A 12711-nucleotide genomic window follows, 5' to 3' on the forward strand; every position below is an offset into this window, starting at 1 on the left:
CATAGTTCTCGCATCCCCCCCAGCCGCTAATAATCCCGTGAACCGTTAAATTAAGGAAAACATGCATCACAGGGAGGAAAGGGCAAAGGTCGCCCTGCCCTGATTATAACCGAAAATGTCAAGCCCGGCCCCTGGAATATTCATATTGTTTGTGTTTGAAAGGAAAAGTTTCAGGGAAAGTTTCCGGAAAAGGGGGGGGGGGGGGGAAGAGAGAGGGGTTAAATTTCCCAATTGGAATATTCCATGCGGTGTTTCACAACTTCAGTTCTGGAGTGTCCCTTTAAGTAGCAGCTTGTATCTGGACAAAAAAATAAAAAAGCGGTGATTCATCCGTCCTTCCGCATCCAGCGAGTGCTCTGATCCTGAATGGAGACGGCTGTGTGACAAGGGAAGGGGGGGGGGGAGTTGGGATTTACGGGGGGGGGGGGGGGGGGGGGATGAGCCAGGACGCTTCTATTTTAAGGACTGCCTTGAATCTTTTTTTTTTTTTTTTTAACGATTAGATACAGGAAATTGTGGTGAAAACCAGGATAATGAGACACAATGCTGCCAAAATAGGAGTCATTTCCTACATTTAAAGGGATAGTCACAAAATATTGTAGGAGGGCAAGCATGGGAGCCTCAATAGTGGGACATTATCCGTGAAGGTGACCCAGGAGTCCTGCAATTACCCATAAGGCCTCGTATAAACACTAGGTATTGGTTCGGGCCTAAGGGGTTGTCCCCCGTATATGTAGTATATATTTCTGCACTAGTAGCTGGAGTGTCCCTTTAAATCTGGTCAACTTCAGGACACTTTATTTTCCTATAGAGGAAACGCTACCATCTCTCCAATCACAGCGCAGGAGGATCCGGGTAATTTTTTTTTCGAACGCGGTCGTGAATCCAACGCTGAAGAAAACATCTGTGAACAATTTGGCAGCTCGGAGTGTAATAAGAGACGTGACATCTATAAGATGAGGCAATCGCAGCACATCCCCCTCTGTGGTGGGCCTGACGTCTAAATAAGCCCCCGTTATGTTTGGGTTAATAAACCACAGCCAATTGTCACGCATGTGATACCGTATTACAGAATAGATTTAAAGGAACGGTCCATGTAATATGTAGAGGTTGCGTTATGTCTAGTGCAGGGCCGGAGGGGAAGGGGCATGTCAGAGAGATCTGCTCTAGCCCTGCTACGTCCCCCCTCAGCCCTGCTACGTTCCCCCTCAGGTCCGTACGCCGGTCTCCCATTTCCCTATCATCATATATTTCCAAGTATGAGGTAAAATAGACTCAGCCAATGACAGCGCAGCTTTCATTTTCCCAAAGCACTTTCAGAAATGAAACCTGAGGTGTGATTGGTCGCTATGGGCGACACAGACCACAGTAGTAATAACGTAGGCCTCGGAGCCTGGCTTTGATGAGGAGTCACTGTATCCCACAGATTTTCCTAAAAACACAAACAAAGCGCCAACCCCGGGAGGTCATGTGACCTTAAAAACAAACGCGGCCGAAACAGAGAGGTCCGCATTGTCCAAAATGTTTATTTAGATGGGTTCAGCTGTTTCTCTTTGAAGAACTTACTGCTGAGATGGAAACGAGATGATGCGAATTCTCCCGGGGGGAGGGGGGGGGGTCACGTTCAGAAAAACATGAGCAAAAATGTAAAAGAAAAATAAAAAAATATAAAATTAAAATAATAAAAAAATAAAATGATACTGTAAAAGTAACGCGTGATTCTCACATGGAAGGGGGAGGTACATGACTTATGTTACTATACCGCAATATCAGTCACATGACCCACAATGGAGTCTGTCAGGTTCCGCCTATTTACCGTAAAGTGATTCATGCTGCAAATACACCGAAATCTGTGATGGCGGTGGTGACGCAGGTGTGAATTGAGTCTAAAGTGCGCGGTCTGGGAGCAGGTGTCGCGAACAAAACGCTCCGCCGATTGGACCTTGAAAAAGATTAGAAATAATACAAGGGAAGGAGCAGACATCTGGTGCTCCGGAGCTGCGTGCTGCAGAAGTGGGCGCCATCTGGTTTTCCTGCCATTGGGCACATTTCACCAATAACATTTCACCAGGCGAAACTCGGAAATACAGCGCAACGCTGAGGTTAACTCCTGCAATCCCAAAAGGAAACTGGAGAGATGTGTAATTACAGCTTTCTGTGTGTTGTTAGTAGCAGCAGGACTGTGAAATATAGATTAGGGGTTGTGGCTTCTCCAAGTGTCCTTACACTGCTGTGCCTTCTGCAGCCAGTCTTGGGTATTATCCTTGGAGAGATGTGTAATCAGATCTTTGTATAGGTTGTCAGTAGCAGCAGGACTGTTAAATATGGATTTATGTTCCAGGAGTGTACTGAGGCTTGTGTCCTCACACTGCAGTGCTCTGTCTCGGGAGTGTCTTTTGTATGATGTATGTTGTTAGTGGCAGCAGGACAATGAAATAAGGATTTATATTCTAGTGTTGCAGCTTTTGAGGGGTGGTCTCACACTGCTGTGCACTCAGTGTTGTATGTTGTTAGTAGCAGCAGGACTGTGATATAAGGATTTATAGTCCAGGATTGTACTGCAGGCGTGTCCTCACACTGCTGTGCTCTCTGCAGTCATTGTCCCTGGAGAGAGGTATCCTTGTGTATATTGTAAGTAGCAGCAGGACTGTGATTTTATTCAACAATTATAACTGTAGCTATAACAGAGGGTGCCTCCTCACACTGTTGTGCTCTGTTCTGTGCACGGAGCAGCTAAGATGTGAAAGCAAACTTCTAATTGCATACAAAAGTTTTCAGAGCAGAGGGTAGGCGCTATTAAGCGGCTTAATGCACAGAACACAGCAGTGTGAGGACACCACATTAGCTTTTCCATACACTGACCTTACAAACTTGCGTCCCACTTAAATTGCAACCAATCAGAAGTTGAATATTTTGACCATAACCCTTCATATAATTAACCCCTCACCATCTGGCAGACTCACCTATGGCCTGTGCCAGGGCGATGACAACTTCTTGGCAGGTGGTGGCCTCCGTCACCCCGCACACGATCCTCTGAACCCCGTCTACCCATACTTTGAGCTCCATGATGAGGTCAGAGTCCAGACATCACGTCATGTTCAACCGGGAAATCTGCAGATTTAAACAAAGAGCGAAAAAAAACGTATAAATCGACAAAGCACAGACTGGGGTGAAAGATGCCACAGACCCCTCCCCCTTGACAACACTGACAACATCCCTGAACCAGAAGTATGTAGTCTATAAGACATGATCCAAGCAAACTGAGAAGGTAACCCAGCTTTTCCAACCTCCTGATTCACGCCCAGAATTATCCTAAAGCCAGAAATGTATGAGGGGAGGTAGGGAATTGCCCCTCCCTCATATCCCCCTAAACTTGTACGACCAGCCCCAATACAATGTAACGCAGGCTGCAGATGAACGTCAGTGTGTAACAAGTCCAGCGTCAATTGGAACCATCTGTAGGAAATGACAGAGTCCGCTACCTGCCAAGAGCCGAGGTGGGGTGTGTCCATGTGCAGGCACCCCGCATTCACCCCCTCCCACCCCCCAAATTCACTTTGCTGACATCGTGCAATTCAATCCTGTGCCTGAAGATCCTAAACAAACAGCGGCACAACGAGGAGAGGGGATTGGGGGGTGTATATATATCACATAGCGAGGATGGGGGGGGGTGTATATATATATCACACAGCGAGGATGGGGGGGGGGGTGTATATACAGAGAGGGGACACGGAATAACACAGGAGGGAACAAAAAAAAATTTATAGGACAGGTGTGTGTGGGATTACACCGGAGGAAAGTTTCCATCTTTCCGGCGCGTCCATCCCTTCCCCGAATCCATGTTCTACAAAGAGCGGACATGAAATATTCATCCTGCGCCTGAGGGCGGACCGCAGCCGTCGCCACCATCACCGCCTGTCACTTCACATTACCCGCAGTGACAGCAGCACAGAGGGTTTCAGGAGTGGCTTACTAATCTTTTGGAGGGGTACAGCGCCTTGATACACACACAGGGAGACACATCTAGGTTTGCTGGCTGCTCAGCAGCACAGAGGATTTCAGCTCTCCCCCACTTTGTATATTATGGAGATAATCCACCGGCTCTGTCCGATATCAGATCCTGACATTCCCACCCCGATTTATTTACTCCTTAGGATATAAAACCGTAGACGCTGTGCGCTGGAATGAGGGGGCAGTCAGAGCTACATTCCTCAGCTGCCAGCGGGGGCCCCCCATAAATATATGACATAGTATAGACGCAAACATGAGGGGGAGACCTGACAACCAACACAAATCCCACATATTCAGGTGTGTGGTCCCTTATTGCTCTATAACCAAGATGGCTGCTGTCTGTATACAATAGTACCTGACACAACCTGAGGAGAGATGTGGTGCTGAGAGAAAGCAGCCATGATGGTTATGTAATGTCTGTCACAGCCATATTAGTTACTAGGCTTCTGACAGAAGGTGGCCATGTTGGTTCCTCTCTGTATGACACACAGCGACAATGTTGCTTTCCCAGTGTCAAACACATTGAGCCATGTTGGTTGCTCTGCATCTTACTGGTCAACCATGTTGTGTCCTAAGTGTATAACAAGAGGCAACCATGTTGATTCCTCTGTGTATTACACATGGCGGCCATGTTGGCTTCCCAGTGTCTAACACACGGAAGCCATGTTGGGTCCTAAGTGTATAACAAAAGGCAAGAATTTTGTGCCAGCCATGATCGTTCCTCAGTGTATAACACACTGAGGCCATGTTGATTCCTCAGTGTATAACATATGGCGGCCATATTTATTCCTCAGTGTATAACATATGGCTGCCATATTTATTCCTCAGTGTATAACACACTGAGGCCATGTTGATTCCTTAGTATATGACACAAAACAGGCATATTGGTTCCTCAATGTATGGCACAGGTCGGCCATGTTGGTTGCTCGGTGTATGGCACAAGTCGACGTTGTTTGTTTTCCAGTGTCTGTCACACTGCAGTCCTGTTGGTTGCTCAGCATCTTACAGGTCAACCATGTTGGGTCCTAAGTGCATGACACAGTGTCTATGTTGGTTCCTCGGTGTATGACACATGATGACCATATTGGTCAGCGTGCAAAACTTGGTGTCCATGTGAGTTCCTCAGTGTCTGACAAAAGGAAGCCATGACAGTTGCTGCCATTGCTCGGCATCTGACAGGTCGATCATGTGACACATGGCAGCCATATTGGTTCTTACATGTCTGACACAAAGCAGCCATGTTGGTTCCTCGGTATATGACAAATGGCGGCCATGTTAGTGGCTCTTGGTCAGGCACACTGTGACCATGTTGGTTGTGCTGTCTCTGTCACAAGGTGGCCATGCTGGTTACTCTGCATCAGACAGGTCGTCCATGTTGGTACCTCAGTGTCTGACACGAGGTGGCCATGTTTTCCTTGTAGGACTATACTTTGTCTTTTTCTGGAGTCACAGATCAATTAGAGGCCACATGAGCCATCATCTTCTCCCCGCCGTATGAAGGGTCAGGGAGGAGTCTCTGAAGGCCTCTTCATGGACAATCTCATCCTCTTGTTTTTCAATTACGTTTCGCTCAGTTTTCAGCGGTCGCCATAGAAACTCGAGTTCTGTCTTTATTTTACCCTCTTTTCTCAGAAATATCCAGATAAGGAGAAATTACTGGGAAATTGCGGAATCTTCTCCGAATCCCATTATGTATTGGGGGCTTTGTGATGAAACATCCCCTTCCTGAAACACTCTGTGCTGCTGTGACACCTGCATTTGTAGTCTAAATTTCATCTAACTTTTGCCTCCTCACACACCTGCAGACAGATTACCTATCACAACCCCTCCTAAAATACTCTGTGCTGCTGTGATCAATGCCCCCAAATTGATGGATTCCTAATATTTCATAGCTAAACTGGCTAGTGTTGGGTGGGTGGAAGCGGACGGAGAGGGGAAGCACAACTTATGGCCGCAGCACAGGCCGGGGAGGGGTGCTAGAGCTCCCAGTACAAGTTACCGCTGGGATGAAAGCACCCAAACAGCGGGATCCGAATTCCAGAGAAGTCTTGATGTTGGGAGAGGCCATATCCATTACACCCCGTCCTCATTATAATAAATATACCAGTCCGTCTCCTAAATCTACATCAATTACGCAAAGGATTGCCCAACATGGATCGTGCGGAGACCTCACAAGAGCGGAATACGAATAACACAGCCCATCCTGGCGTTCTTAAAGGGAAACCAACAGCAGGTGTGTCTACGCAGACCGCAGCCAGTGTGTTATATATTCTCCATGGAACGATGTGTAATCAGAACTTTGTGTATGTACTTAGTAGCAGCAGGACTGTGAAAACTGTATTTATATTCCAGGATTGTACTGTGGCGTGTCCTCACACTGCTGTGCTCTGTGCTCTCTGCACTGATCTGCTCCACATCCCAACTTCTCTAAAAAATGCTGTTTGATTCTATTCACAACCAAAGCTGCACTTACATCTCTAGTTCACCTGAGCTGCCTTTAAGACCTGTACTGTCCGTTCCACAAACTTCTGCATTTAGCTGCACGATGGAAAGTGGAAATCTAGAATTTGGAATGCAGCTTGGGATGTGACTAGAGTAGAAGACATGACAGAGCGTGGTTGGTGATAGCCTGCCACAGCATCTTTATATATGAAGATAGACCTGCCCTTTAAGGAAAAAGCCGGGTCACAACCCATTAGCCTAATGGTCCACAGGCCACTCCAGAGGAACTGGACAGGGAAGGGGGTGAATTTTGGGGTGTGGGGGTCTGCATCTATTGCTACGTTCCTAAAACTCCCCCAACCAAATCCCATAAGACGTGTCCGGACCTGATCCTCAGAGGAGGGGTGGGAAGGGAATCTCATGAAGTCTGATCGTGTTCGACCAAAGAGCCTCCAACTTCAGACCTCAAGGGGACGTGACAATGTGTCAGCACAATCCTGATGATCAAGGTCATTTGTGCGCTGTATCGCCCAGCTTTCCCGGATAAATGTGTGACCATACAGACTGCAGCCAGTGTTATGTATTGTCCCTGGAGAGATGTGATATCAGACCTATGTGTATGCTGTTAGTAGAAGCAGGACTGTGGTATATGGATTTATGTTCCAGGATTGTACTGGGTATGTGTCCTCACACTGCTGTGCTCTCTTTAGCAATTGTTAGCTATTGTCATGTGATTCATGTGTATTCATATCTTAGTGTATGTTGTTAGTAGCAGCAGGACTGTGATGTATTGATTTGTATTCCAGGATTCTACAGCTGATGTTTCCTCACACTGCTGTGCTTTCTGTAGGAACTGAAGAGGATTACATATTTCACAGTCCGGCTGCTACTAACATTTACACGAAAGCAAGATTACAAAACTCTACCGGTATAATACCCAACACCGTCTACAGTTCAGAGCAGAGAACAGCAGTGTTAGGACAGCCTCACTGTACAATCCTGGAATATAAATCCATATATCACAGTCCTGCTGCTACTGACATATACAGAAGTCTAATTACACATCTCTCCAGGAACCCATTCAGGAATACCCAGGAATACCCATCACTGGCTGCAGAGTGCACAGAGCACAGCAGTGTGAGAAAACACCCCTGTAAACTCCTAGAATATAAATCCACAGTCCTGCTTCTACTAACAACATTCAATATACATAATACACATCTCTTACAATACCTAACACTGGCTGCAGTCTGGGAGGTCACAACTGATGACAGGTTCTGTAGTCTCTCAGCGCTCGTCTTCTCATATTAGAGTGAAATTCAGAATGACTGAGCACTTTCTATGGCGCTGCACTAATTGCTGTATCCACCCCGGCCCATAGATGCTGCCTCAGCACTTCTAGCGGGGTCCTATGTACAGGGGAGAGAGGAGTTATGGGAAATCTGTGGTGTACAGGAGTCCAGCATCCCTAATAACCAGAGGCACACAGGTCATAAGTAGTGTGATAATTGTGTATAATGAGTCATCCCCCATCCACATACTAACAGCATGTACAACATACAGCACAAACTAAATACCACTACTATAATACTGCCCCCTATGTACAGGAATATAACTACTATAATACTGCCCCTTATGTACAGGAATATAACTACTATAATACTGCCCCCTATGTACAGGAATAGAACTACTATAATACTGTCCTCTATGTACAGGAATATAACTACTATAATACTGCCCCTATGTACAAGAATATAACTACTATAATACTGCCCCCTATGTACAAGAATATAACTACTATAATACTGCCCCCTATGTACAAGAATATAACTACTATAATACTGCCCCCTATGTACAAGAATATAACTACTATAATACTGCCCCCTATGTACAAGAATATAACTACTATAATACTGCCCCCTATGTACAAGAATATAACTACTATAATACTGCCCCCTATGTACAGGAATATAACTACTATAATACTGCCTCCTATGTACAGGAATATAACTACTATAATACTGCCCCTTATGTACAGGAATATAACTAGTATAATACTGCCCCCTATGTACAAGAATATAACTACTATAATACTACCCCCTATGTACAGGAATATAACTACTATAATACTGCCCCCTATGTACAGGAATATAACTACTATAATACTGCCCCCTATGTACAAGAATATAACTACTATAATACTGCCCCCTATGTACAAGAATATAACTACTATAATACTGCCCCCTATGTACAAGAATATAACTACTATAACACTGCCCCCTATGTACAAGAATATAACTACTATAATACTGCCTCCTATGTACAAGAATATAACTACTATAATACTGCCCCCTATGTACAAGAATATAACTACTATAATACTGCCCCCTATGTGCAAGAATATAACTACTATAACACTGCCCCCTATGTACAAGAATATAACTACTATAATACTGCCCCCTATGTACAAGAATATAACTACTATAATACTCCCCCTATGTACAGGGATATAACTACTATAATACTGCCCCCTATGTACAGGAATATAACTACTATAATACTGCCCCCTATGTACAGGAATATAACTACTATAATACTGCCCCCTATGTACAAGAATATAACTACTATAATACTGCCCCTATGTACAGGAATATAACTACTATAATACTGCCCCCTATGTACAGGAATATAAATACTATAATACTGCCCCTATGTACAGGAATATAACTACTATAATACTGCCCCTATGTACAGGAATATAACTACTATAATACTGCCCCCTATGTACAGGAATATAACTACTATAATACTGCCCCCTATGTACAAGAATATAACTACTATAACACTGCCCCCTATGTACAAGAATATAACTACTATAATACTGCCCCCTATGTACAGAAATATAACTACTATAATACTGCCCCCTATGTACAGGAATATAACTACTATAATACTGCCCCCTATGTACAGAAATATAACTACTATAATACTGCCCCCTATGTACAGGAATATAACTACTATAATACTGCCCCCTATGTACATGATATAACTACTATAATACTGCCTCCTATGTACAGGAATATAACTACTATAATACTGCCCCCTATGTACATGATATAACTACTATAATACTGCCCCCTATGTACAGGAATATAACTACTATAATACTGCCCCCTATGTACAGGAATATAACTACTATAATACTGCCCCCTATGTACAAGAATATAACCACTATAATACTGCCCCCTATGTACAAGAATATAACTACTATAATACTGCCCCCTATGTACAGGAATATAACTACTATAATACTGCCCCCTATGTACAGGAATATAACTACTATAATACTGCCCCCTATGTACAAGAATATAACCACTATAATACTGCCCCCTATGTACAGGAATATAACTACTATAATACTGCCCCCTATGTACAGGAATATAACTACTATAATACTGCCCCCTATGTACAAGACTATAACTACTATAATACTGCCCCTTCCTCTACACTCTCAGTGGCACATACCGGGTGGATAAACTTGCTCTTCAGGGTAACCCTTAAGGGTCCTTGATAAACGATGGGGCCCCTTGAATGGGCCAAGACACCAGAGCGGATTCCTAGAATACATCACGTCACCCGCACAGGTCGGTCAGCTGATATCCTGTGGACATTTCCTTTAAGTCACCTTCAACAAATGTGACATAAAGTCAACAGAATTTCAAGGGCCGGGTGTTAGCAGCTTAGAGCAGTGCAGGGCTGTTATAATAGGTCACAACGATGGATAGAAATGTCCTGACTCCAGGGAGAAACATATTCACTACAACAGGCCCATCCCTTTAAAGGTGGCCTGTCAGCAGGTGTGACAATATAGACTGCAATCAGTGTTGGATATTTTCCCTGTAGAGATGTGTAATCAGACCTTTGTGTATCTTGTTAGTAACTGCAGGACTGTGAAATATGGATTTATATTTCAGGATTGTACTGGGGGAGTGTCCTCACACTGCTGTGCTCTGTGCCCTCTGCAGCCAGTGTTATGTATTGTCCCTGGAGAGAAGTGTAATCAGACCTCACACTGCTGTGCTCTCTGCTCTCTGCAGCCAGTGTTATGTATTGTCCCTGGAGAGATGTGTAATCAGACCTCACACTGCAGTGCTCTGTGCTCTCTGCAGCCAGTGTTATGTATTGTCCCTGGAGAGATGTGTAATCAGACCTCACACTGCTGTGCTCTGTACTCTCTGCAGCCAGTGTTATGTAATGTCCCTGGAGAGATGTGTAATCAGACCTCACACTGCTGTGCTCTGTGCTGTCTGCAGCCAGTGTTAGGTATTGTCCCTTAGAGATGTGTAATCAGACCTCACACTGCTGTGCTCTGTGCTCTCTGCAGCCAGTGTTATGTATTGTCCCTGGAGAGATGTGTAATCATACCTCACACTGCTGTGCTCTCTGCAGCCAGTGTTATGTATTGTCCCTGGAGAGATGTGTAATCAGACCTCACACTGCTGTGCTCTGTGCTCTCTGCAGCCAGTGTTATGTATTGTCCCTGGAGAGATGTGTAATCAGACCTTACACTGCTGTGCTCTGTGCTCTCTGCAGCCAGTGTTATGTATTGTCCCTGGAGAGATGTGTAATCATACCTCACACTGCTGTGCTCTCTGCAGCCAGTGTTATGTATTGTCCCTTAGAGATGTGTAATCATACCTCACACTGCTGTGCTCTCTGCAGCCAGTGTTATGTATTGTCCCTTAGAGATGTGTAATCAGACCTTTGCGTAAGTTGTTAGTAACTGCAGGACTGTGAAATATGGTTTTATATTTAAGTATTGTACTGGGCACGTGTCCTCTCACTGCTGTGCTCTGTGCTCTCTACCTTGAACTACAACGACCCAAGCCTCTTTCTTCTGGAGTAATCACTTGGTTTGATAATTCTGCTGTCGACTGAGAGAGGGGAGGGAAGAGGCCGTGGAGCTGTTTAGCACAGAGAGCACAGAGCACAGCAGTGTGAGGACATATGCACTGGGAATATAAAATCCATATATCACAGTCCTGCTGCTACTAAAAACATACTCAAAGGTCTGATTACACATCTCTCCAGGGACAACATCTAACACATTGCTGCAGATAGAGCCCATTGACTGGCGCATAATTTAAAGAACAAGCGCTCCCGAAATAATCCAAAATCTGGCGCCCCTCCCCGTGTGAGGGTTGTAATGGCCGCTATTTTTAGCTTATAATTTGATAATGGGTTAGTAATGATCCTGCTGGTTGTCAGGACAGGTGATTCGTCATGGCGGTGAGTGGCGGATAATTACCCCGGACCCTTCCCTGTGCAGGGGCGGAACATATGTTTTGGGTTCTTCTGGTAAAACCTCATTTGGATCCTAAAAATAGAGGAGACTGCGGCGTGCGGGAAGGGGGGAAATGTCTAACAGATGTGAACACACTGCAACGACACGCCAGCTGTGACAAAACCCCGTACCCTGTGTGTTTTAGGGGTCCTAAATCAGTCGACATTTAGAAATACTCTGCTGATGCGTTTTCATTCACTGACAGCAAGCGATCCTAAAAATGGCGGGAAACTGAGGTACCAAGCTGATCTGTACGTGACAGGACTTTCCAGTCAACAAAGTCTGAGCTTCATTTACTAAAAGGGGCCTTTTATATTAGGGAATCTGCCCCCTGGTGGTAGGTGACCACCCGGGTAACTTCCCCTTTAAGTAATGGCGAGCTGCGTCCTCACTGCGGATACATCTGTCAATGGATTTCCTGATCTGTCTGCTGCAGATTTCCTTCAGACTCTTTCCTCCCCCTGATATCTAATACTGCAGATGGCAGGGACCCCCTTTATATCCACCTACAACATCACATACAACTAGTCATTACCCACAACAGGGGGCACCCAGCTTTCCCGGAATCTAGAACCAAAAACATGAAGTCATAGAAAAGCCTTAATAGGAAGAGAAGCCACGAGGAGAAATCCCAGAGTCACCGCTCACATCACTGGAAGAGGAGACATGAGCAAGTGAGGACACCAAAGCCATTCCTGAGGCGTGAGCTCATGTGTTGTAGGGTCTGATCCTGTGCCCCGCTCAGGGGGGTGGAGGAAAGTGAGGATCCAAAATAATTACTAATACTTATCCTGTACTGATCCTGAGTTACATCCTGTATTATACCCCAGAGCAGCGCTCACTATTCTGCTGGTGCGTTCACTGTGTACATACATGACATTACTTATCCTGTACTGATCCTGAGTTACATCCTG

General features: G+C 45.0%; 1 protein-coding gene across 2 annotated transcripts in view; it reads right to left on the reverse strand.

Annotated features, from left to right (window-relative positions):
• RASSF8 (Ras association domain family member 8) overlaps positions 1-12711 on the reverse strand; it is a 42824-nt gene that overhangs the window by 6809 nt on the left and 23304 nt on the right. Inside the window, exons 1-2 of one of the 2 annotated variants that reach the window (XM_072145080.1) lie at positions 9979-10113; positions 2964-3111 (exon numbers count right to left, since the gene is read on the reverse strand). In XM_072145080.1, coding sequence (XP_072001181.1) covers positions 2964-3066 — 103 coding nt within the window. In that variant the 5' untranslated portion in view covers positions 3067-3111; positions 9979-10113. Of the gene's footprint in view, positions 1-2963; positions 3112-9978; positions 10114-12711 lie in introns of those variants that run through there. The other variant, XM_072145079.1, reaches the window with a different exon arrangement.

This window comes from Engystomops pustulosus, chromosome 4, assembly GCF_040894005.1.
Source record: "Engystomops pustulosus chromosome 4, aEngPut4.maternal, whole genome shotgun sequence".
NCBI classification, from domain to species: domain Eukaryota; kingdom Metazoa; phylum Chordata; class Amphibia; order Anura; family Leptodactylidae; genus Engystomops; species Engystomops pustulosus.